The 27510-nt window shown below is 43.3% G+C and overlaps 1 protein-coding gene across 3 annotated transcripts in view; it reads left to right on the top strand.

Moving 5' to 3' along the window:
• LOC109873238 (neurexin-2) overlaps positions 1-27510 on the top strand; it is a 451394-nt gene that overhangs the window by 410461 nt on the left and 13423 nt on the right. For 2 of the 3 annotated variants that reach the window (XM_031807878.1, XM_031807880.1), the window contains 2 exons: positions 22909-23077; positions 25880-25969. In XM_031807878.1, coding sequence (XP_031663738.1) covers positions 22909-23077; positions 25880-25969 — 259 coding nt within the window. The remainder of the gene's footprint in view (positions 1-22908; positions 23078-25879; positions 25970-27510) is intronic. The other variant, XM_031807879.1, reaches the window with a different exon arrangement.

The following is a 27510-nucleotide window of genomic DNA, read 5'->3' as shown; positions in this document are numbered from 1 at the left end:
TTTATGACAGGACATGAGTTGTTAATCCCGTCTAGTTCTTTCCTCCCCCCCCTCCCCCCCCCTCTGCGCGTGAGAGAGGGTCTGAGTGAAGTTATTCATTGCAAACCTGATCCGACCTATTTGGATTCTTGTGGACAGTCATGACAGTCTCCCTCTGGTGGGTTCAATCTTGGAAGGATTCTGTAACTCATCCACAAGAATGACCACGGGATGTCCTGGTTTGTGAATCATCGTGACAGTCTCTCTCTGGTGGTTTAACCTGGTAAGATTTCACAAGCTGCAGACCCCAACAAGAATGGCCACGGGATGTCCTGGTTGTCGATCGTCGTTCCAGACCCGTCGTCCGGTTGTCCAGGCTGGTGGATCTGGGAATTAACTTAGACAGACATTAATAACGCACAACACTTATGCAATACATCATTATATTTCTTCCCCAAATGAGTGCCGTTGTTGCCCTAAGTGATGGTTGTATGGGAACTTGTTTGTGGCGGTATCACTTCTTAAGTGTCAAAGAAAAGAATAAAAGCACAAACCAAAAAATATACAAAATATAGTTACCACACCTTAATCATCTATTTGGACTCTATTCTATACACTTCTACGGTGTTGGCAAATTACTCTATCATGCCATTTTGTCAAATGTCATATCTAGGGCGATCCTACTTAGCAGTGTGTTGTTTAGGTAACTACCCTAAGTTGCTAACTACATGACAAGGCTACAGCTGTAAGGCACTAGTTTCGGACAGTCTACAGGGGGGACCTATGGAGTGGGGCGGAAGGGTAGCCTAGTGGTTAGAGTGTTGGACTAGTAACCGAAAGGTTGCATGTTCAAATCCCTGAGCTGACAAGGTACAAATCTGTTGTTCTGCCCCTGAACAGGCAGTTAACCCACTGTTCCTAGGCCGTCATTGAAAATAATAATTTGTTCTTAACTGACTTGCCTAGTTAAATAAAGGTAACACATGGACCTCTGGTGAGAAACGGTTGATTAATGTAGCTGTAGAGGTAAAAGGGCTTCAGGGTCTATTTTCTACTTTACCAAGACTGGTATTTTGCTCGGACCCTTAAGTGTTCCTAGTATAAATCATCATTAAATGTTCAGTTGTGCATGTGCATTTATGCTTGCACAAACACACAAGGGTAAGAAAACCAAGTATCCTGGTAGGCTGCAACCTGGGCAGATTGAGTCTGACGTCATCAGATAATTTCCATGTCAATGACCTTAGGAATCGGTGCCGACCTCAAGCCATATGCCAAGGGGCCCTGTAGTGGTTTTACTACAAGTCAATGTGTCTTACGCCATTGTAGTGGCGATAGGTATGACTTTCATAGCCATGTTATCCACGGAGGAGATAACCTCACAACGGAAGTACTCTACTAGCACTGAACCGGTCATATGCGGTGTGATCATCGTTCATGACTTCTAATAACTTTCCTCCTGAATGGAGGGTTATTTTTATTAGCGGCATGTGTGTTAACCATCAGAGGACTGTTTTGGAGATTCCCTTTTACGTGTTGTCTGCTTGAGGGGTATCTAAATGTCTTTTTCCCAAGGGATCCTGTCAACAGATACTCCTGATGGATGACTGTGTTGCAGCCAGCGCTAGGAGAAGACAGTGTGGTCAGTGGAGAATGGCATGGTTACTTGTGACCACAATTGGTTGTTTTTCCAATCCATCAGTCTGTCCCGAGTAGCAGGTGTTCAGTTTCGAGGCTGGCATTATATTTGATTTATTTCACCTTTATTTAACCGGGTAGACCAGTTGAAAACAAGTTCTCATTTACAACTGCGACCTGGCCAAGAAAAAGCGAAGCAGTGCGACAAAAACAACGACACAGAGTTTCACATGGGACAAAGAAACATACAGTCAATAACACAATAGAAAAATCTGTATACAGTGTGTGCAAATGAAGTAAGGAGGCAAGGCAATAAATAGGCCAATAGTGGCGAGGTAATTACAATTTAGCAGCATACAATTGCTAAACATACAATTTAGCAACATGCACAGGATGAACAAGCCATGTGATTTGGTAGAGTTGTTCCAGCATGAGCCGCATTGTGAAGAGGCGAGGTAGTCTGAGTGAAACCTCGGAAGTGTAGTGTCGCATCATTACGTTTTTAACCAACGTTTTTAACCCTGCTAAACGCAGGGTACACGGCCCTTTTGAGATCATTGAACAATGTTTGAGAGATGAGCGATATTGTAGAGCCTGAATCAATTAGCGCATCACAGTTTAAACAGTCTCCCAGGACTGTTACCAGGTAGCGACTTTCAGAACTCACGCAATGGCGTGATATGTCATTCGTGTTCATGGTGAAAACAGATCGACTTATCAGAGTTTGAGTGTAATTGGCTATTGTGATGTGGTTTACCTTGTGCGTCACAACATTTGTATTTGGGTCTATAGTCAAAGCCCGTGGGCTTGTTTCTTGATTGATAGAGTTTAGAGGATAGGGTTTAAAGTGGATAGGGTTTAGAGTGAGAACGGAGTTAATTTGATCGTTTATGTCCTCGCTAATGGTGTTAATTTCGGCTGGTTTATTCTCCGGCAATTCCACACGTAGTCATGGTGACTTATCTTTTTCCTCTTTCTCAAATTGTGGGCGCTTTTGTACTTCTCTTAGCATAACTTCTAGAGAGCATCGGTTTACGTTTTGATTGCCATGGAACCCTTTGTTACCATTGTGTGGGTTGGGTGCAGGAACGTAGCGGCCAGGTTGATTGTATCGGTATTCGCTTCGCTGGTGACGTTCTTTATAGTTATTTTGACCGCGGTGGTTATTGGTACCGTGGTATCATGGTGGATACCATTGTTGTGCTTCATCTCTCACCGCTCCTATCCCCGATGACGCACCCTCTCACTGGAGTGAGTGCTATTCTGGAGGGCATCTGTCGCTTGTGGCATTGTGATCTAACTTTCTCAGCCATTCTGCATAGTTTGGGTTTGTGTCGCTGCTGAGGTCAGCGATCAATCTTTCCGTGGGTGAGGGTTCAATTATTAGCAGGGGAATGGGGGAGGCACCCCCTCTGATAGCTTACTATCTGGGAATTTAACTTTAATTAACCTGAAAGCATCGCTGTATCTAGGTTAAGATTTACAAGTTTAAAAGGCCTCATTGGTTGGAACAAATTAATTTGGTCCTTATCCGAATGAGCAACCTGGTAAATAGGTTTGTTTGGCAATTTAACTTCCTTGATAAATCGAATGGGACAACGATATCCAATCAGTTGAGATTGGTTGGATATTGTAAAGTTTAACCAGTTATAGATGTGAGAAGACATTTTGCCCTCACATTGGATTGCTGCTGATTCTGAAAAATTGCTGCTGATTCTTCACCACAAGGGGTCCCTTACCCCTGAAAGCTGAATCACCCGGGATGACTTCCGTCAACCAATGCGTGGGATTTTCCGCTGTAAACAAAGGAGAATGACTTTTCTCTGTTAGCTTAGCTTCTAATGCAAATCTAGACGTTACTAAGCACGAGAGACAGAGTGATAATAACCAAACAAATATATCATACGGCTGACCCGTATGTCTTAGCTCTGGAAATGAATAATTCACCCTACACAATCTGACCCTTTGTCAGGTATACAACACCGGAGTCAATCTCTCCCTGCTAACTGGGTTGCATGTGCAGGAAGCACACACCACTCAACGACAATCCTGCCTACTGCTCTTTTGGGTATAACGTAAATTGCTACACAGTTCCTGTAGACTGAATTCAACAGTAGGGCCTAATTTAGTCTTAGATGCATCACATGGGGCACCAATATGCCATGACTTGACTTTAACATCAATCTGAAGACTGTTATTTATCTAATTACCTAACTATGTTTAATTGTTGACCGATTAAATGAATCATGTAACAATTAACCGTTAGCATCTGGGGCACTACGAGAGCCGTTCTTTAAAGAGTTACCATCTCCTGAATTAAACTCTAAAATGTCTTTACCTATCACATCTATAAACAGTCAACTTATTAATCTTAACCTCGTATCATATTATCGGTCTGAACAGTCGTAACCTCCTTTTATCTTCAAAAAAACTGAGCCTTACTTATTATTCAGTACTACACAAATGAGTTAAATGTTTTATTTACTAGCTAATTAAATAATAAACCCAGATACTTAATACGTTAAAAACAGGTCCCTAGCAGAATGACAACAACATGGCTGCTTGTTACAAAAGACATGGAGAGGGAGGGAGAGAAGGGGACATAGACATTTAACATTGGTACTCTCAGAAACTACTCTCACTGACAGTGACCACATACTTTGCACACGAACTGCCGCCCGCTTTGAGTAAGAAATCATTAATGTATTTACGTGAAATGCCTTAGTTCACCGGATCTCTTTCGGGGGACAGGGCCGCCTTGGGAAGGGAGTTGGGTCCACAAGGGTTCCAACAAGTCTTCTACTGTTGTTCTTAGAGTTTATTTTCCTTCCCTTTCCTTCTTGAAGATGCTTCTTTGAAGATAGGCTAGCCAGGCGTGTCGATGGTTCCCAGTGGGGTGATGAGAGTAGCATAATACGATGGTTTGAGCAGAGTAGTATAATGGTCCTCCTTAACTTCTTGACGCTACCCATCCCTTTAGCGGGATAATTGTCATCAACAACCGCTGAATTGCATAGCGCCACATTCAAATAATATTACTACAAATATTTATATTAATTAAATCACAAGTGCAATATAGCAAAACACAGCTTAGCCTTTTGTTAATCCACCTGTCGTGTCAGATTTTGAAAATGTGCTTTACAGCGAAAGCGATCCAAGCGTTTGTGTAAGTTTATCGATCACTCGACAACACATTATGAACACCTAGCATCAAGTAGCTTGGTCACGAAAATCAGAAAAGCGATCAAATTAATCATTTACATTTGATGATCTTCGGCGAGTTATGTTCAGAAATCCACAGGAAAGAGCGGTCACGAAAACGCAGACAAATTCCAAATAGTATCCGTAATGTCCACAGAAACATGTCAAAGTTTTTTATAATCAATCCTCAGGTTGTTTTTAAAATATATAATCAATAATATATCAACCGCAACTGTCTTTTGCAGTAGGAGAGGGAAAGGCAATGGCTACCCAAACGCTGTTGCGCAAACAAAACGCTGCTGGCACCCGGCCATACAATGATGTTATCTTTCTCGCTCATTTTTCAAAATAAAAGCCTGAAACTATGTCTAAAGACTGTTGACACCTTGAGGAAGCGATAGGAAAAGGAATCTGGTTGATATCTCTTGAAATGGATCAAAGGCAGGCTATGGAACATGGAGAATTCAAAATAGAACCCACTTCCTGGTTTGATTTTCCTCAGGGAGGTAAGTTCAAACCACTTTAAACTTGCAGCTGCAGCTTGACGTTTTTCTGGTCTGCTATGTTAATTTCTTTACTCATCATTTACACATTTTGTTAGAACTGGACAGTCATGACACCGTATTGGGTAGACCTGATGTACCCATAATACTGTTGCATGGAGAGAAAAAAAAATGATGTTGTGCTATTGAAAATCCAGCTAGTGTGTAATGGAGCTGTTTAGCCCTTAGGGAGCAGGGGAGTCGGGACAGAGATAAATGTTGGGATTATTGGAGATAGTGACATGTGAAAACAACCCCTCTTTGCCAAGAGATTTGTGGAACAAAAAGTTAAATGTCAAGCTAAAGGATCATTTGATTTGATCAGTTGAGGACCGACAAATAAAAGCTTGGCTTACGAGAAAGTGAAGAGCTGGAACCCTTCCTAGAGTAAATTATCTGAACCCAACTGACTGCTAGATTATTACTCAATTGAAATTAGCCTTCCCCAGCTGTGACCCATTATGGTACTTAGTTAGCATGGAGTGCTAAAGGCTAGTGATTTGGGATTGTTGGAAGGTTATGTCCATTCGCTGTTGTAGCCATCGGATTTACATATTTGTATGTTGATTATTTAGGTTAGCAGCTTGTTGTAAAGGTGTTGCTTAACTTAATTATCCAACAGGGTTGTTTGGCACATGAGAGATGGAGAGCCCTGGAGTTGGGGCATTAAGTGTCATGCACACAAATTGGTCCACCATGTTGCACTAATCTTGGCCAGCTGCCCACCTTCCCCACGCCCAGTGGTGTAAAGTAACTAGTACTACTAAAGTAGTTTTCTGAGGTATCTGTACTTTACTATTTATATTGTTTTGACAGATTATTCTTTTGCTCCACTACATTCTTAAAGAAAATATATAATTTTTTCCTCCAAACATTTACTTGAGTCATTTTCTATTAAGGTATCTTTACTTCTACTAAAGTATGACAGCTAACTACTTTATCCACCACTGCCCACACCTCAATGAGCCTGGCCTCTCTACAGCAGCCAGCACGCTCTGCGCTCTCTCTCTCTGTCATCTACCCTGTCTATGGTGCTGAATGGGCTACACTGGCCGGGTTGCGTTAGCACTGTCCATGGTGCTGAATGGGCGACACTGGCTGAGTCGTGTTAGCACTGTCTATGGTGCTGAATGGACGCGTTCCTGTCCGAATAGATCCCGTCATTGTAAGATCTGGCAGAAGTCTGCAATGTAGTCGGGCAGGAACTCAACCATAGACTGGCTGTATGAGTGCTGTCCTTGGGGCTGAAAGTAACACTATTGTTGTTACAGAATCTTAGCTGTGTATCTCTTGGCTCTTTTTGAGTTGTCAGTTGTAGGGGCAGAAGGTAGCCTAGCGGATAGAGCGTTGGGCCAGTAACCAAAAGGTCACTAGCTCGAATTCCTGAGCCTCAAGGTGAAAAATCTGTCTATGTGCCCTCGAGCAAGGCACTTAAGCATAATTTGCTCCAGGGGCATTGTACTACTATAGCTGACCCAATAGTAGTACATAGCATACACCGGATAGGTGCAGTGAACATCCACGGATAGGTGCAGTGAACATCCACGGAAAGGTGCAGTGAACATCCACACTGGATGAGTGTATGAAATGGTGCAGTGAAATGCACCAGATAAGTGCATTTCACTGCACCTATCCTGTGTGTGTTAGACATGTTTATTCTATGTGGTCGACAAAACTTCCCTGATAAGAGGATTAGTAGAAATTCATACAGCCCTCATGGCCCAGTGCGACTTCCAACCATTCAATAGCTTGTTAGTGAGGCAGATTGGTGAATGCAGGGTGCTGCTCCAACACTGAGCCTCCTGCCCACATCCGAGTGTTTGTACTACTGTGTCTGTGACTGGTGAGCAGCTGCCAAAGGCAGTGTTCCTCCTATGGGAAATCAGCTTTTTATCAGTGTGTTGCCCTGGGACAGATGTGACATGATTAAAAGCAGAGGGAGGATCTATGACAAGGCGGTGCGAGGTGTAATAATTGACAACCACACCTGTTCCTGAAAGAGGGGACTCCAGCCATGTGAGAAGGCTTACTCTTTGAATCTATTACAAGTTGTGGGATGTTCAAATGATTGAATGTTTAGAGGGTAGTGCTTACGGCCTAGTACATCACTGGGGCCAAGCTTTCTGCCATCCAGGACCTCTATACCAGGCAGTGTCAGAGGAAGGCCCTAAAAATAGTAAAATACTCTAGCCACCCTAGTCGTAGACTGTTCTCTCTGCTACTGCACAGCAAGTGGTACCAGAGTGCCAAGTCTAGGTCCAAAAGACTTCTTAACAGCCTCTACCTCCAAGCCATAACACTGAACAGCTAATCAAATGGCTACCCAGACTATTTGCATTTTTTGGGACATCATGATGCCCAAATCATGCATTGTGCAGAAAAGTGCAGAAATATTGTGTTGCTTTCTGCCATGTTAAACAAGATATACTGAAAATATATAAATACACATGGTTGCTGTTTTATTTCTGCTCTTTTGTAATGGACATGATACAGTATGTTTTTGTTTTTGGTAGCTGGCTTTAAAGTGCACCCTGCATGCCCTCATGTCGTCAGAGATAATGAAAACAAGATAGAATTTGAAAATCGATGTAGGTCTTTACACGTGGAAGGTGGAAATAGCCACGCCCTAAACCATGTGCAGCTATTCCTTCTATCACATATCAATTTCACCGATCTCAGATACCTCAGTATTTTTTATTTACATGGGCATCTATTTCCTGGTTCACAGTGCACAGATGCAGTCTCTTTAGAGAGGGGGATAGAGAGGGGTGAGGAGAAAAGGGGAGAGAAAAAAATGACTGCTGTGATGTTCCCTGCAGTCCCATCACAGCAGCCCTGATGTCACGTGTGGTTCAGGTTGGAGCAGGTTGTAATAGGACAGGGCCTTGGGGTGACCTGGCAGAAAGGCACTATATGGGGTGGCATCCGACCGTCGCGTGGATCTTTGTCTCACAGCGAGATCTCAGCAGGGACCTTGTAACCGAGTCACGATTCATTCATTGGTCTCCATCTCCTATATTCATTGGTAAGAATTACAACATCTGTGACCCACCGTCTCATGTTCCGACATTTGAAATGGTGTTTTGTACATTGGATAAAAGTACAGACTCAGAGCTTCAAAATGGCATAGCATACACTGTAGTTGCAGGAAACATGGGGAAGTAATGCCGCTTTAAAAGTTGATGAACGTATAATCCCATTTAGGAGATAAAGGAATGCTAACATTGTGCCATTTTCACACTTACTCTACATTAATCCTTGGGAAACATATTTGGAAAATGAATACTTTCACCAAATTGCCTAAATTGTTTCTCTGAACATTTATCTCAGAAAGTGACCCCATTAGGCAAACCATTTACAGTATTACATTGCCTATTGTTGTATACTAAAGATAACCTTTCGCATTGAACAGCTACAGTGCTGTTCTTTATTGACTCATTCACACCCACTGAAGCCTTAGACCCACCCATCTCTTAAAGAATTCACATTGGAACACGTGAATGTGGCCATGTGATAAAGCAGTGAGGTAGAGCTTTAAAAAAACAAAGAAAATATTTCAACAATAAAATACTTCATTAACTTAAGTGCTAAAGGTAGTAGCCTACAATTAGAAACAAACTAAAAACCATATCTAGACCCTATATCATAAGATCCTTTGAATAACTTTTGGTTCAGGTCAGCCCGGTCATGTTCAGGTTGTTGTGTCTTTTCTATCATTAAACTGAAGACTTAGTAACTTCTGTAATTAGTTACTCGATTAAACTGAATAATCATGTACAGTGCCTTGCGAAAGTATTCGGCCCCCTTGAACTTTGCGACCTTTTGCCACATTTCAGGCTTCAAACATAAAGATATAAAACTGTATTTTTTTGTGAAGAATCAACAACAAGTGGGACACAATCATGAAGTGGAATGACATTTATTGGATATTTCAAACTTTTTTAACAAATCAAAAACTGAAAAATTGGGCGTGCAAAATTATTCAGCCCCTTTACTTTCAGTGCAGCAAACTCTCTCCAGAAGTTCAGTGAGGATCTCTGAATGATCCAATGTTGACCTAAATGACTAATGATGATAAATACAATCCACCTGTGTGTAATCAAGTCTCTGTATAAATGCACCTGCACTGTGATAGTCTCAGAGGTCCGTTAAAAGCGCAGAGAGCATCATGAAGAACAAGGAACACACCAGGCAGGTCCGAGATACTGTTGTGAAGAAGGAGGATGTCTGACCCTAACTGGGCTCAGGGGCGTCCTCTGATTTAGTTCAAATCAAAAGGGAATTGTATTTGTCTTCATTAAACAGTCCACAATCATATTACCCAATTATACAAACAGTATTATACTCACTCATTCATCTTATACAACAATTAGATGTAAACCTCATATCTGAGGCTATTATATAAACAGCGCTATGGTAATGTGGCCACACCGTCTCTCTTGAGCTTCCCAAGTTGTAACAAACAGACCAGTTCGTAGCTGGATTCTTCACCGATCTTTTATACTTTCTCCGGAACATGAAATGTGTTCATACCTCGAGTTCTGTAAGGTGGAAGCAATTCCTTTGTGCTCCATGAAAATTTCACTCTCTATACTGTGTGACCATGAGGCAAGGTTTTCCTTAGGAATTTACGCTCAAGCTGTTTTGCAAGGAGGAATGGGAAAACATTTCAGTCTCTCGATGTGCAAAACTGATAGAGACATACCCCAAGCGACTTACAGCTGTAATCGCAGCAAAAGGTGGCGCTATAAAGTATTAACTTAAGGGGGCTGAATAATTTTGCACGCCCAATTTTTCAGTTTTTGATTTGTTAAAAAAGTTTGAAATATCCAATAAATGTCGTTCCACTTCATGATTGTGTCCCACTTGTTGTTGATTCTTCACAAAAAAATACAGTTTTATATCTTTATGTTTGAAGCCTGAAATGTGGCAAAAGGTCGCAAAGTTCAAGGGGGCCGAATACTTTCGCAAGGCACTGTAACTGTAATTAACTAGGAAGTTGGGGCACCAAGGAAAGTATTCAGTTTACAAAGTTATAATTTCCCAATATAACCTTTCAGATATTTTCATATCTGATCAATAGTCTTCTGATTAATGATTTATTTACTTTACCTCACATTAGTCTAATTCTAAACGTCATAAATTGTTGGTTATCTGCACGAACCCAGTCTTCACTATGAGTCATCCATACATCAATTGTCTTAAATCATTTATTTATTACAAACTAAGTAATTCACAGAAATGCATAAACAAACAGTAAATATGTGGTTACATGAATATACATATATATATATATTGAATTTACGACTTCACTCTGCCCACAGCAGTCTGGTTGTAGAAGCAGAGAGCGGGGGATGGTGTTCGCTGTACTCAGAGGGCAACGTCATGTCAAGGTCATGTGCCTGAAAGCGTATTTCTGTCCTATTTCTGTCTTCGGAGCAAGACATGTTATGTCCATAGCCTTTTCATTGCAAAAGTCCTGATCTTCTTAAAAATATATGTTCGCTTTATCCAGTCCGGGGGATGCTTTCACATCTCTGGAAGGAAGTCAACATTGCACAGCAGCTGACCTGGTTCCTTCTGAGTGGAAGCTCCTTGGCCACAACAACACAAGGCTCTAGACAATTCAAACTGTAAAAGAGGAAAGCAGAGAAAAAATTGACAAGACATTAAAACCTTGCATACCAGCAATGACATTCATTGACCCCCAAGTCCAGGCAATAAGTAAAAGTACAAAGATAAAATACCCGAAGTGTTGCTTGTTCAAAATTCGTCATCTCCTTGTACTGGTGACGGAGAGCAGGTTTATGCTGAAAGGCAAATTCCAGAAAAATATGATAAAGCATGAATTAATTCATGTCCTATAGTTGTTATTGCTTGGTGACTGCTACAGCTGTACTAAAATGCCCTGGACACACTTAACCTGATTCCATCCCAACAATATCAATGCAGACACAAGATAACTAGCTAGATTTAGCAAACATTTCTCTTCGTAATTACCAGCCGGCTAGATAAAAAAAAAAAAACTTTAAATCTATATTCCAATAGCTAGCTAGCTTTTTAGTTATCATATCATCAGTGGATGTGTCCCTATAACCTAACATGAGGGTTTGATTAGCTTGCTAATCGATTAGCATTCGCACCACAGTGGCTATTTTCGGTAGCTAGCTAGTTAAATATGACAAACTGGCAAACATGAAAAATATTATCGTCATGCATGCCTTAGCACATCAGCAATCAACATTAACAGCAGAATGCACCTAGATTCGTCCCGCAACAAGCCATCTGTAAACAATGGCACGTTGCGGGACTAAGCAAGCAAGCAAGCTTTGACCTGCGACCTGTACGCTCTCGTTGGCTGTCCCTTGCTTCATACTCGTCGCCAAACACACTGGCTCCAGGTCATCTACAAGTCTTTGCTAGGTAAAGCCCCGCCTTATCTCAGCTCACTGGTCACCATAGCAGCACCCACCCGTAGCACGCACTCCAGCAGGTATATCTCACTGGTCACCCCCAAAGCCAATTCCTCATTTGGCCGCCTTTCCTTCCAGTTCTCTCCTGCCAATGACTGGAACGAACTGCAAAAATCACTGAAGCTGGAGACACATATCTCCCTCACTAGCTTTAAGCACCAGCTGTCAGAGCAGCTCACATAGCCCATCTGTAAATAGCCCATCCAACTACCTCATCCCCATACTGTATTTATTTATTTGTCTTGCTCCTTTGCACCCCAGTATCTCTACTTGCACATTCATCTTCTGCATATCTACCATTCCAGTGTTTAATTGCTATATTGTAATTACTTCGCCACCATGGCCTATTTATTGCCTTACCTCCCTTATCTTACCTCATTTGCACACAATGGATTTACACCTTTTCTACTGTATTATTGACTGTATTGTCGTGTCTTTGGCTATGCCGGATTAAGTGATATGACATGCTATTCTATAAAATTATTTGTCCGTAATTAATATCACCTGATTGAGCTAATCATGTAAATGTAATTAACTAGAGTCAGGCATGGGTTGTCCTGGTTGTGGACCATCATTGTGGTCCCCGTCTGGTGGTCGACCCGGGTAGGTTTTCTGCGAATGAAGTCCGCTCCATGGCTGGACAGCAGATGTCCAGTTGGTGATCGCTGTTGCAGTCCCCCCCCCCCCCCCCCCCTCTGGTGTGGTCGACCCAGGTAGGGTGTCTGCAAGTGAAGAAGTCCGCTCCATGGCTGGGCAGCGGATGTCCAGATTGGGATCGCCGTTATGGACCCGTTGTCCAGACTGGAAGATCTGGGCAGTAACTTAGGCAGATGTTAAGTACGCACACACACTCATGAAATATATCATTACATTTCCTCCCAAATGAGCGGCGTTGTGGCACTAACTGATGGTTGTTTATGGCTCTATCACTTTCTACGTGCCGAAGAAAATGAAACAAAATGAATGAAAGCATAAACAAAACAAAATATAGTTACGCCACCTTAATCATCTAATTGGACTGTATTCTATCTACGTCCATGGTCTTGGCAAAATGACCCTATCATGGCATTGTCTAATGTCATATCTAGGGCTTTCCTAATTTGTGGGGTGTTGCTTAGGATACTATCCTAAGTTGATAACGATATGAAGTCTACAGCTGTAAGGCACTAGTTTTGGGCAGTCTACAGGGATGACTTATGGACTTCTGAGAAGAAAACTGGTGAGTGCTATAGCTGCCCAAAATAAATGTTCAACTTTACTAAGGCTGGTATTTTGCTCGGGCCCTTAAGTGATCCTAGCATAAATCCTAATTGGATGTTCCGTTGTGCATGTGCGTTTATGCTTACGCAAGCACACATGTCAAGGGAAGGAAACCAAGTATCCTGGCAGATTACAACTTGTTCAGATTGAGTCTGACGTAGTCGGGTTATTTTCAGGTCAATGTCTGGAGGTCAGTCAGAATTGGTGTCGAGGGAGTCTGTAGTAGTTTTACTACCAGTCACTGTCTTCCACTATTGTAGTGGAGGTAGGATTGAAGAAGTATACTTCATAGCCATGTTATCCAACAGTATGTTTGTTTATTCCATGTGTAACTCTGTGTTGTTGTATGTGTCGAACCGCTTTGCTTTATCTTGGCCAGGTCGCAGTTGTAAATGAGATCTTGTTCTCAACTAGCCTACCTGGTTAAATAAAGGTGAAATATTTTTGTTGTTGTAAATAACCACAGACAGAAGGGGTAACCCAGACATGTCACAGGGGCTATAAAGCTGAAGCATCCGTTTAGAGCATTTTCTCACCACCAAATATGGTAGTGAGAGGAAGTCCAGTCGTGGGTAGTGGGACAGGATGGAACTACAGTAGGTGAATTTGGGCCGACATTCTGCTAATTTTGTCATCGAGGAAACATCTGATCTCAAAACATTTCTCTGTTCCCAAAACTAAAAACTGTTACGAACACAGTGCGCTTTTTATAAACTTGATACTTTGCCACAGTTGTTTTTAAATTGCGTAGTTTAGAAGCAGTGCAAGGTCAAACTAAGTTTGTCCACTTCACAGAGGAGGCATTCCCAAATGGAAATATGCAAATACATGCCATAAAGACGCCAATAGGATCTCACTAGCTCGTGTTTGGCTTTGCCCACCTCCTTGCTTGTTCTGCCCACTATGTGTCACGCCCTGACCTTAGTTATCTTAGTTTTCTTTATAATTTTGGTTAGGTCAGGGTGTGACGAGGGTGGTGTGTGTTTTTGTCTTGTCTAGGTTGTTTTTGTATATCTATGGGGTTTTCGTATGTCTATGTATATGTAAGTTTATGGTGGCCTGAATTGGTTCCCGAATCAGAGACAGCTGTTTATCCTTGTCTCTGATTGGGGATCCTATTTAGGTTGCCATTTTCCATTTAGGTTTGTGAGTTATATTCTATGTTTAGTTGCCTATTCTGCACTAGCCATATTGCGTCACGGTTTGTTTAGTTCTGTTCAGTGTTCTCTCTTTTATTAAAGAGTTATGTTCGCTTACCAAGCTGCGCCTTGGTCTCGGCTTAATGACGACCGTGACACTATGCTTCATTTCTTCCCACTGTAAACGACACAGATGAACTATATTGGGTTAGTTAGAAATACATTTGCTATAATGGTACCTGTATGGAACTGTGTAGCTAGCTAGCTATATAGCTAGCAATGAAATTACTTTTTGATACAGTTGAGACAATAACGTATGTGCATGTAGCTATTTTAGCATTTTAACAGATGCTTACCGATGTATGGATTATGATGATTTATAGCAGACTGAAACACTTTCAAAAATAATCCTTCCCACGCTTCTACCACTCCAGACTGCTTTCGTCACAGAAGATAGAGCTGTGTCAATACCAGTAGCTGTATTCAGGACACCACTGGTATTGAAAGCTGTATCTACACTTTGCATGTTGTCCATGATGAAAATATTAGTAAATCCAATGGGCCTTTTCAAATATCCGTGGTAGCAAAGTGCAGGATGAGCCATTTGACAGAGAAGCCTTGAGTGACAGAATGGGCTCTCTTTCTCGTGAATGTCCCAGTCGCCTCATTATCTCAACCAATCATGGCTAGGCAAGATTCTGTATTTTCTCTGTGTCTAAATAGTTGAGAATTCACATTTTCTTTATATTTACAGATGACATCTGAGTTTGTTATTAAGGCACATGTAAGTTCACATGTTCAAGAAGGCATTTCTGAAACCCCAAAAATGCATTTTGACTTTTTATTTTTTTACGTTCAAATGCCTACTGGGAGGTAGTGAAATGCGATATACGCCCAGTTTTCTGTAAAGGCTCACATTTTAGACATGCCTCCCCTTCAGGCTCACACTATGATTGCTCTACTTTATCCTTTGAAACTGGCCCAAATGTTACGATCAGGATATGGGCCATCTGTGCTGTGTGTGCCATGGAGCAGAAGAGTAGCTGCAGGTAGGAACATGAAACTGCACCCAGACAGAGTGGTTGGTCTTTATGTTCCAGACGGTGGGCAGCCAGAGGCCTGGGAAATGCCCCCACAAGCGCCAATGTCGTTGTCACAACAGCAGGGTGGAAGGCTGACAATGGCCTCTCCTGACAGAACCTGCCAGACCATGTTAATGCCCAAACACAGTGTTTGGGGAAAAAATACCCTGGAAGGCTTGGCCTTTATTTACCAGAACAGGGAAAGATGCTGCCCTAAGTTGGCTGTCAAACAGGTGTTGTAGAGCACGTTGACTGTGTGGTGCTATTGAGTCAGCAGAGCGACTCAATATGTTTACGGACATATTCAATTACTCCTGATCCCAGCCTGCTGTCCCCACATGCTTCAAGATGGCCACCATTGTTCCTTTACCCAAGAAGGCAAAGATAACTGAACAAAATTACTACCGCCCGGTAGCACTCACTTCTGTCATCATGAAGTGCTTTGAGAGACTAGTCAAGGATCATATCACCTCCACCTTACCAGCCACCCTAGACCAACCCCCATTTGCATACCGCCCTAACAGGTCCACAGACAATGCAATCGCCATCACACTGCTCACTGCCCTATCCCATTTGGACAAGAGGAATACCTATGTAAGAATGATGTTCATTGACTACAGCTCAGCATTCAACACCATAGTACCCTCCAAGCTCATCGTCAAGCCGGAGGCCTTGGGCCTCAACCCGGCCCTGTGCAATTGGGTCCTGGACTTTCTGACGGCCACCCCCAGGTGGTGAAGGCAGGAAACAACATCTCCACCTCAACACTGGGGCCCCACTGTGTTGTCAGCCCACTCCTGTACTCCCTGTTCACCCACGACTGCGTGGCCATGCACGCCTCCAACTCAATCATCAAGATTGCAGACGACACAACAGTAGTGGGCTTGATTACAAGCAACGACGAGACAGCCTACAGGGAGGAGGTGAGGGCACTCGGAGTGTGGTGTCAGGAAAACAACCTCTCACTCAGCGTCAACAAAACAAAGGAGATGATCGTGGACTTCAGGAAACAGCAGAGGGAGCACCCCCCTACCCACATTGATGGGACAGCAGTGGAGAAAGTGGAAAGTTTTAAGTTCCTCGGCGTACACATCAACGACAAACTGAATTGGTCCACACACACAGACAGCGACAGCGCCTCTTCAACCTCAGGAGGCTGAAGAAACTCGTCACCCAAACCTTGACTAACCTTTTCAGATCCACAATCGAGAGCATCCTGTTGGGCTGTATCACAGCCTGGTACAGCAACTGGAGGGCCTTGCGGCTGAGGGTGGAGCATTCTGCACAACGCAAACTACCTGACCTCCATTACACCTATAGCACCCGATGTCACAGGAAGGCAAAAAAAGATAGTCAAAGACAACAACCAGCCGAGCAACTGCCTGTTCACATCGCTACCATCCAGAAGGCGAGGTCAGTACAGGTACATCAAAGCTGGGACCGAGAGACTGAAGAACAGCTTCTATCTCAAGGCCATCAGACTGCTACACAGCAATAACTAACTCAGAGAGGTAGCTGCCTACATGGAGACCCAATCACTGGCCACTTTAACAAATGGATCACTAGTCACTTTAAACAATTCCACTTTAAATAATGTCACTTTAATAATGTTTACATATCTTACATTACTCATATCACATGTATATACTGTATTTTATACCATCTATTGCACCTTTCCTATGCCGCTCGGCCATCGCTCATCCATATATTTATATGTACATATTCTCATTCCCCCTTTTTAGATGTGTGTATTAGGTAGTTGTTGGGGAGGGAATTGTTAGATTACATGTTAGATATTACTGCACTGTCGGAACCAGAAGCACAAGCATTTCGCTACACTCGCATTAACACCTGCTAACCAGGTGTATGTGACCAATATAATTTGATTTGAGAGAGAGAGAGAGAGAACAGGCAATAATGTGATCAAGAAGGACAAATGGACTTGCTCAGCTCCTCGTCTCTGGCCCGGCCCTAGAGCCACAGCCACTCAATGATTTATGGCTGTCCTATCCGGAGCTGGGGGCTGGCTGGGGCTGACTTAGGTCCAGAGAGCCCCATGGCTGCTTTATGAATTCTACATGGCATGCCTCAAGGGCAATGAGAATTTAGCCTTGGGCGAGACTGCAAAATAGCACTGCTATGCACGGGGGGAATGTCAAAGAGAAATAAGCAAAGGTGACTTTCAAGCTTTTCAATATACCAAATATGGCAATATTGCTAGGGATGTTAAAAACTCTGCTAATCTACCCAAGTCCTGTCTGATGTCTACGTCTCTTTTTGGTGCATGCATACTGTACTATTCCAAGTTATCAAGGAATCATCACTGCCGTATATCCGTTATGTATTAGCATGGTTGTTTCTCTAATGTAGAAATGAGTTATTTGAAACAGAACCTAGTTAATTGGTTTTAATTCATATTCATTTCCAATATGCAAGCAGGCTTCCATTTACTCGTTTTTCAGGTGAGAATTGCATTCCTTCGTGGAGTAAGTGTGTACTGTAGCTCCCTTTAAATCCATTGCAAGACATGTTTTCTGAAAACAGAGGCTTCACAGTGGTACTTTTAACATAGTATAATGTATTTCGGCTTCTAATATGGTATTTGTGGGCATTTGCATTTGGTTGGGAGGACAGTGAAGACTGAAATCTAAGTGATTCACTCATCTGAATATGAATAGCTTCGTGAAAAAAACGTGAGGAGCAGTTGTGTCTGCAGCCCTAGCCCTGAGGCCATGGGAAACTCAAGTCACTGCAATATTCACAAAGACCACAATTTGAAGGGACCAAAGGCCTTTCTTTGCCTTGCGGCAGCCCACCGATGTGCAGGGACTGATGGGATGGCACTCTACCTCCAGGCCAGATTAGTCAAGATGGTTCTTTAGGCTCTTATAGGGATTTGTCAGATATTATAGTCCTACAGCGCTGATGGTTCTGCTCTCTCTACTGTTACTACTGCTGATAACAACAGCCAGCAATTGCCTGGCTTCAACGTGGACTCTAAATCAGTGAGAATAAAGGACACGGAGGCTTAAAAGGGGTTCGAGCTGACACTACTTGTCCAGATTCTGGTTTATAAAGACCAGGAGAACCATCAGAAGGACAGAGAGAAGTCTGGTGTGGACCTGCTTTGTCTGTGACTGGACCGCTGCTGGCAAGACAGGAGTAGACTGGATTGAAATCACTCCCCTTATTCGAACAACATGAGATGGTCCACTCTACACTATGCAACAAACAGAGGAACATGATGTTCATGTTAAGATGTACTGTGGTCCCTCCTATGCACACGGAAACACACTAAAGTGGGCCTACGCTCTCATAGCTTTGCTCTTAATGTACACCACCCACCACATCCCCTGGCCTCGGTCAGCACCATTCAGTAGCAGAGTGGCGGTGTGGAGTGAGTGTCACTGTCACTGTTGATCTTAACTATGTTTCATGTTCCCCAGTCACAGTGGTAAATAACAGAGTGACTACATTTTAAATAGTTGCAAAGTTGCATCCACCCAGTTCCCCCTGCAATGTGAACTAAAGTGCACTGGGAGCAGGTTGAACACACAGGTGTTGGCGACAGCATGGCAAATTATAGGAACATAACCCAGGTGGTGGCAAGGGGACAATAGCTCACACTGAGCAGCTGGGCCAGTGACCGTGTCCATGGCCTAAGAGTGGGAGACACCCTGAGCCTGCTCTTTATTCACAGCTTACACGGGCATGCCTTTGACTGGTGCAGGCAGCCGTTCAACAGGCAAGCTAATTTATGGCGGCGCGTGGGGTTGAGCCGGAGGGCAGTAAATACTGGAGAAGAACATGTCCTTTCCCTCACCTTTCCTAATAGCCAAGTACTCTGCCTTTCCATGTAACCTGTACATACCCCAGCCCACACCCTCGCTCCCCAGCCCAGGTCCCCGCTGCACCAGGAGAAATGTCACCCTGTAATTCCATGAAAATAACTGATGGGGTCAGTGAACGTCACACTTGGTGATTGTAAAATGGGATCTTTCAGCATGAGAAATGTGGAGTGCACAGTAGGGGCTCTCCTTATCTTGAAACACTGGGCTCCGATACATTACCCCTACTGCACTGTGGATTCAGGAGAAATCACAGGGCTTAATGTGAGGAATACAGACTGAAAGAGTTTGCTCTTGACCCCAAACTGAACTGCTGTCTCCAAGGAAATGGAGGAGCTAGCTTCTGCACCAACTGTTGGTGGTTGGTGGTAGTCTAGTGAGTTTTTGGACCAGTAACCGAAAGGTTGCTGGTTCGAATCCCCAAGCCGACTAGGTGAAACATCTGTTGATGTCCCTTTGAGCATAGACACTTAACCCTAATTGCTCCTGTAAGTCACTCTGCATAAGTGTCTGCTAAATGACCAAAAAATGTAAAAGATAATTATACTGAACAAACAATATAAACGCAACATGCAACAATTTCAATGTTACAGTTCATAAGGAAATAAGTCAATTGAAATAAATAAATGAGTCCCTAATCTATGGATTTCACATGATTGGGATGGGGTGCCGCCATGGGTGGGCCTGGGAGGGCTCCTCACCCACTGGGTGAGCCAGGCCCAGCCAATCAGACTGAGTTTTTCCCCACTAAAGGGCTTTACTACAGACATACAGTGCATTCGGAAAGTACTTTGTTGAAGCACCTTTCACAGTGATTACAGTCTTTTTGGGTATGACACTACAAAGCTTGGTACACCTGTATTTGGGGAGTTTCTCCCATTCTTCTTTCCAGATCCTCTCTAGCTTTGTTAGGTTGGATGGGGAGCGTCGCTGCACAGCTATTTTCAGGTCTCTCCAGAGATGTTCGATCGGGTTCAAGTCTGGGCTCTGGCTGGGTCACTCAAGGACATTCAGAGACTTGTCCTGAAGCCACTCCTGCGTTGTCTTGGCTGTGTGCTTAGGGTCGTTGTTCTCTTGGAAGTTGAACATTCGCCCGAGTCTGAGGTTCTGTACTTTGCTCCGTTCATCTTTCTCTCGATCCTGACTAGTCTCCCAGTCCCTGTCACTGTAAAAACATCCACACAGCATAATGCTGTCACCACCATGCTTCACCGTAGGTATGGTGCCAGGTTTTCTCCAGAAGTGATGCTTGGCATGCCAAAGAGTTCAATCTTGGTTTCATCAGATCAGAGAATCTTGTTTCTCATGGTCTGAAAGTCCTTTAGATTACTTTTGGCAAACTCCAAGCAGGCTGTAATGTGCCTTGTACTGATGAGTGGCTTCCATCTGGCCACTCTACCATAAAGGCCTGATTGGTGGAGTGCTGCAGAGATGGTTGTCCGTCTGGAAGATTCTCCCATCTCCACAGAGGAGCTCTGTCAGAGTGACCATCAGGTTCTTGGTCACCTCCCTGACCAAGGCCCTTCTCCCCCGATTGCTCAGTTTGGCCGGGTGGCCAGCTCTAGAAAGTGTCTTGGTGGTTCCAAACTTCTTCCATTTAAGAATGGAGTCCACTGTGTTCTTGGGGACCTTCAATGCTGTAGAAATGTTTTGGTACCCTCACCAGATCTGTGCCTCGACACAATGCTGTCTCTGAGCTCTACAGACAATTCTTTCGACCTCATGGCTTGGTTTTTTCTCTGACATGCACTGTCAACTGTGGGACCTTATATAGACAGGTGTGTGCCTTTCCAAATCATGTCCAATCAATTGAATTTACCACAGGTGGACTCCAAACAAGTTGTAGAAACATCTCAAAGATGATCAATGTAAACAGGATGCACCTGAGCTCAATTTTGAGCAAAGGATCTGAATATTTATATAAGGTATTTCTTATTTTTTGAATAATTACAAACCTCTTTTCACTTTGTCATTATGGGATATTGTGTGTAGATTGATAAGGATTTTTTTATTTAATCCATTTTCGAATAAGGCTGTAACGTAACAAAATTTGGAAAAAGTTAAGGGGTCTGAATACCTTCCGAATGCACTGTAAATACTCCTCAGTTTCATCAGCTGTCTGGGTGGCTGGTCTCAGAGGATCCCGCAGGTGAAGAAGCCGGATTGGAGGTCCTGGGCTGACATGGTTACACGTGGTCTGCGGTTGTGAGGCCGGTTGGACGTACTGCCAAATTCTCTAAAACGACTTTGGAGGCAGCTTACTGTAAAGAAATTAACATTAAATTCTCTGGCAACCGCTCTGGTGGACATTCCTGCACTCAGCAGGCCAATTGCACACTCCCTCAAAACTTGTGACATCTGTGGTAATGTGTTGTGTGACAAAACTCCACATTTTAGAGTAGCCTTTTATCATCCCCAGTACAAGGTGCACCTGTGTCATGATCTTGCTGTTTAATCAGCTTCTTGATATTCCACACCTGTCAGGTGAATGGATTATCTTGGCAAAGGAGAAATGCTCACCAAAAAAATGTCAGCACAAAAGTATAATATTTACGTATGGGGAATAGGCAGCGGAGGACACACGGGTTGTGCTGTTTGGGTGGTAGCAGTGGTGGGGTCACTCCAAGGTTCTGTCAGTTCAGAACACTGATGTAATGGATTGGTGCTACATCTGTGCAAATCCCATACTTTGTTAATAAAAAAGACAAGTCATCAAATAACTAGACAAGATTTTAACTGGATAACTGATAACAGATGACCATCATCACACTGCAGTGTATGGATGGACAGGATATTACATAGTATCATTTCCTGGTGGCTGTAATGCTCCTCTAACTTTGTCCTCATTTATCCCGAGGAAGTGACGGTTGAGGTGACCCAGAGTGGTGAGAGGTTCCATATTCTCTCATCGTCGGTGACAACCTTTTGGCAGTTTGCCCTTTCAGATGTCTTACCCTGAAGGATCGACTGGTTTCTGTTCTGCTCATCAAATGGCTGTGTGGGAATCAATTCCCGAGCTACCCGTCTAAAAACCTAGCGGTTGCTTGTCATCTTCATGAAGACACAATACCACATCCCAAATTACTGACAGTACCAAATGATGTGTGAAGTAAGCTTGGTTGTCACCCTGTAGATTGGGATGGAATATTGTTGAAGCTGTCAGACCGCTGGTCTGGTCTTCAGGGAGGTGAGTCTGCTCTCACACTGCCACATTACCACTGTGACCTTGTAGTCCCATCACAGGGGCTACAGACGTGCAAAGCCCGCTCGGGCACAGAGCGCCCGAGGTAGTGAATGGGCTCCCCAGCCCAGTTTCCTAGCTGAGGCAGACTGAGGCAGTGACTTTGACCTGTTATGGAGATTCCAGGTGTGAGAGAAGACTCAGTGAGAGGGATGGGTAAGGTCATTTCTGGTAGACGAGTACCAGCAGGGTCGTGTCTTTAGTGAGCCACATCAGGGAGCCTGATGCAGACCGCAGAGGGAAGCGTGTGGTGAATGGAACGGATAGAGATGCACTAGTCTAATATACTGCCCATGTCACAGAGGATAACTCTTGGCTACTCAACCAAGGGTACTTCCAGCCCTGCAGCTCTGTAACAACAAAAACAATACCAATGTCTTTTACTCATCAGTGGTACAGCAGCTGCCACTATTTTCAACACATTTTTAGATTTGGGAATTTCTCACTTGCTTTTTCACTTTAGACACCCCAAGTCAAACATCTCTTCTGTTTCTTCTATCTCCAGGAACAAGGAAAGATTGGTGTGATCTTCAACGTGGGGACAGACGACATCACCATTGACGAGCCGGCTGTCATAGTTAGCGATGGCAAGTACCATGTTGTGCGCTTCACACGCAGTGGTGGCAACGCCACCCTCCAGGTGGACAACCAGCCGGTCGAGCGCTACCCACCAGGTAAGGCATGGAGCAGGACACTTTGAAATGGGTGGGATGAGTGGGAGCGACAGATAAGTATACATTAAAAGAAAGAGGGAGAGAGAGTGTGAGAGAGAGAGATATCCAGGCTGTATTTTAACAACACAGACATGGAGGAAGGTGCACGGTGATTCCAGCTCAAGCCATCAAACAGAAAATATCACATCAATTCAGGGACAGTTGTTGGATGCTCTTGGCAAGCAAGTCCAAATGGAATTGGAAGTGTGCCTTCTGCCATAGAGTAAATTGATTTGTTTTCTTCAGCACGCCCCAGCATTCAGTTTTGATATGTGCCATTTCACTATTCTATCTATTCAGAGCACTTTATGGAGTCGCCACATGGTGAGCACAGATAACTACTGCATAAACAATCTAATAACAATCTGAAATGGACACACTTCCCTCAAGCTGCCTTGCCGAGTACATCTGGCAGAGGATGGATTCGGATTCTTCGTAGTAATTGTAGCAGCCAGCTTGGCCGGTGGCAGAGTGGATGCTGAGAATGGGATCTTCGCACAGCCTCAGAGCAATGAAGGAACCCTCAGCCAAATCTCAGCTTTCGTTTTATTCCCCCCCCCCCCCCCCCCCCCGCCTGTAAAATGAGCTTTTATATGAGAGCACTGATTATGTGTGTGTGGCGTGAAAAGGGGAGGAGGAAGAGGTGTGTGGCTCTCAAGTGGCGCAGCAGTCTAAGACACTGCATCTCAGTGCAAGAGGAGTCACTACAAATCCTGGTTTGAATCCAGGCTGTGTCACATCCGGCCGTGATTGGGAGTCCCGTAGGGCGGCGCACAATTGGCCCAGCGTCGTCCGGTGTAGGCCGTCATTGTAAATAAGAATTTGTTCTTAGCTGACTTGCCTAGTTGAAATTAAGGTAAAAAAATTACATTCTGTCGTCTGCTCCTTGTCCTTCACCTTCTGTCTCTCCTCCATGCTATCTGACAAATCAAATCCAAAACATGTTTTACATTGCATCCTTATGATTCATGTAGTATCTAATGATCTGTTTCTTTTCCACTCACACTGGCCAAACTAACAATAAGAATTATCCAAAATGTGTCAATGATTTTCTTGATTGTAATTGATAGGGGCAGTTCAGCTATTCTCTAACTACTTTAGTAAAGGTATTGTTCTCAATGACAGAGAACTCTCTCCCTCTCCACTTTCTTGATATTCAATACATGATCTGACATAACAAGTCGTGTCTAGTCAGACAATCAGTTGTATACCCATATTTGGCACAGGCATTTTGTTGTACTGTATCTTTAAGGTAGGTTAAGAGCACCAGGGTAAGATTAGGTTACTATGCTACCGCAGGTGTTTGGTTCCAGTACAGTCAAGTGGAGTGCTGCTCAAGGCTAGTTTTACCAAGGTTATTTTTATTTTATAATGGCTGCTTCATCCACTAGCACTCCACCAATGGGGCACTAACCCAGTCAGTAATTGGTCCAATCATAACATTACTGTAACCGTATGTGAAAGGAGTAGAGCAGTGGAAATGAGGGCTTTGAGCTAGATGAGAACTGTCACAGAGAAAGTTCAGATGCCATTGTGGTCCTTCTTTTGGTTCGTTATTTCATTTTGAGTCTGATACAAGGCGTGTCATCCACAGTCACACAGACAAGGGATAAAATTCATTATCTCGTTAAAGCAATGCCTAGTAGTAGATAGAGTCATATCCCATACCTTGGGAGCCTTTGATTTGTTCACAATAGAATGTCCTCAATAGGGCCTACCGAGTGGCGCAGTGGTCTAAGGTGTCACTACAGACCCGGGTTCGATCCCAAGCTGTGTCAAAGCTGGCTGTGATCGGAAGACCCATGAGGCGGCGTACAATTAGCCCAGCATCATCCGGGTTCCGGGAGTGTTTGGCAGGCTGGGATGGCCCTATCCCATGTCCTTGTGGCAGGCTGGGCGCCTGCAAGCTGACCTCAGTCACCAGTTGGATGGTGTTTCCTCCGACAAATTGGTGTGGCTGGCTTCCGGGTTAAGCAAGCAGTGTGGGAGGGTCGTCCTTCGAGAAAACACATGGCTCTCAACCTTCGCCTCTCCTGAGTCCGTACAGGAGTTGCAGCGATGGGACAAGACTGTAACTACCAATTGGGGAGAAAAGGGGCTAAAAGTTGAAAGAAATATATGTCTTCCACAAATAAATACTAATCTTATATCTGTAAAGTTAATCACGCTTAACAGACTGTTTTATACTGTATACATAAAGTATATCTGTTCAGAGTTAAATAACAACAATTGATTGAAATGTCTGTGTATAACATTTTGATGATATCATGAATCCCTTTCATCAAGAATAAAGAACCCTGCTAGGCTACTTCCCGTAACAGTCGCCATCGCCCTTCCATTGACATGATAACAACCAGAAAATGTCTTCTTGACATTTACTCATGCTTCTAAATGGTTATCTTTTGAATGCATGCATTGTTACTTTCTTGCTGTTTTCTACCAATTACAGTTCAATCTCTTCTTCTATTTTGTATGCATTTAAGCCCTGTTGCTTTGCTAAAAATGTCATAATTACACCAATCCCCCTAAATGATCCAGCTCAGTATTTTATAAATAGAAATAAACACCATTCTAACTAATGTACCATTTGTTACTGTCCCTTAACTAAATACCACTAAGTAAAGCACAAGTTTATTTTAACCTGAAGCTGGGTTAAAATTGATAACTTGCTAAATGTGTTAGCCATGATGCCCTGTCTCTAACCTTGTGATCTTTCAACTTCCAGACTTTAACCTCTAATCTGTCTCTCCAAATTCTTTGAAGGGAACTTTGATAATGAGCGCCTGGTTATTGCTAGACAAAGAATCCCATACCGACTTGGTCGGGTAGTTGACGAGTGGCTACTCGACAAAGGTAAACCGAAAAAAATGAATGAATCCATTAAACAGTTACTAAATCCAGTTAAATCCCTCTGTCTAAATCCCTGTAAGAGGTGCAGTGCCAAGAGGCAAAGGATCAAATGCTGTTACCTATGTACGGTATAGAGCTACATGTTGGGTATGTTTGGGCTGAAATTGACTGTGGATCGTAGTGACTAGGATGGGAACATAGATATATATCCTCCAACAGCCACCTCGGGCATTTCGAGTAACGTACCCCGGCTCATTTAGTACCATTCTAAAAAATATATATATACCAAATGGTTAACAGTACATCTACCAGGTATTCTTTGCTATCCCCAAGACCATTTGGGAATGCTGCACCTCTTCAGAGATTTTTTAATTAATGAACTAAACGTAACCCCTGACTAACCCTCCGACAACGTCCCTCCAATTATTGTGTTTAATTAGATGCTGCTGATTTTCTTACCTTGTTGTTATCTGTTTATTCTTCTTGTGACAGAAACATATTTAAAGTGATAACTAACCTGTTAAACAACTGGGATAATTAGCTGGTAATGGAACATAAGAGCATTTCATCTAATGTTTGTGGTTCTTGCAACAAGGTGTAAGTATCCACAATAAACCTTCCACTTGATTTCACATCCTGGTCCCTCTAAATTCTCTAGTCATGTATAGTCCACGCTGTGGTTGACAGACCATGCTAAAACCCACGCACTAACTTGACCCCACTAAACACCACTATACTCTCCCTGCTATGCCTCCAGATGACTTCCCTGCATCCCTGGCAACCATGTCACAGACATTCAGGGACAAAGGGGCTGAGACCCTGACAGACCTCTAGGTTACTGTCACTGCAACACTCAGCTACATAGTTCATTAGAATTCTCCTGAGATTGGCACACGACATTACCCTCTCTCGACATGCTGAACTCACTGGGTGACCTAACAGGGACAGTGCTTACCAATGCTGCTGTCAGTGGTGGAGTTAGATAACCCGAGGGAGGAAGGGAGGGAGAAAACACTTCCCTTCCACCAGAGGTAGTCAGTCCACTCAATACAGTGGGTCCCAGAGGAGCAACGCTGATTGGTCCGTCAGCTTATGACTGAGAGGATGAAGGGGAAATGCCCTGTCCCTAGCTGTCCTTCAATTCAGAGAAACAACTCCCTGTGCTTAATGGAGGAAAGTAATGTGCTTACAATTTCCCATGACACTCTTTTCTCACATTACTCCATGTAAACACACTGATAGTGAAATGTAAGTACAATTATACGCGTTGTTGTGCCATCTTCCCCTCTCGCAAACACTTAACCGATTTGAAAAGCACATTTGTTTGGACCCTGTGACCAGGATTGAGCCAATTCACTAACTCAATTGAAAATTGAAAATACTTTACCAATATAACATTCAAACTAACCACATCTTACCCTCAGAATATATTGGGCCAATATATGTGACAAGTACGATGACTAAATATACAAACCAGACCACTGACATTGAGTTGAACATTTCAGACAAGCTTTTAACATATACTTCCATCATTTAACTTGTTG

The sequence above is a fragment of the Oncorhynchus kisutch genome, linkage group LG28 (assembly GCF_002021735.2).
Source record: "Oncorhynchus kisutch isolate 150728-3 linkage group LG28, Okis_V2, whole genome shotgun sequence".
NCBI classification, from domain to species: Eukaryota; Metazoa; Chordata; class Actinopteri; order Salmoniformes; family Salmonidae; genus Oncorhynchus; species Oncorhynchus kisutch.
Note: the sequence above shows the minus strand (reverse complement) of the source record. Positions and strands in the feature narration are given on the sequence as shown.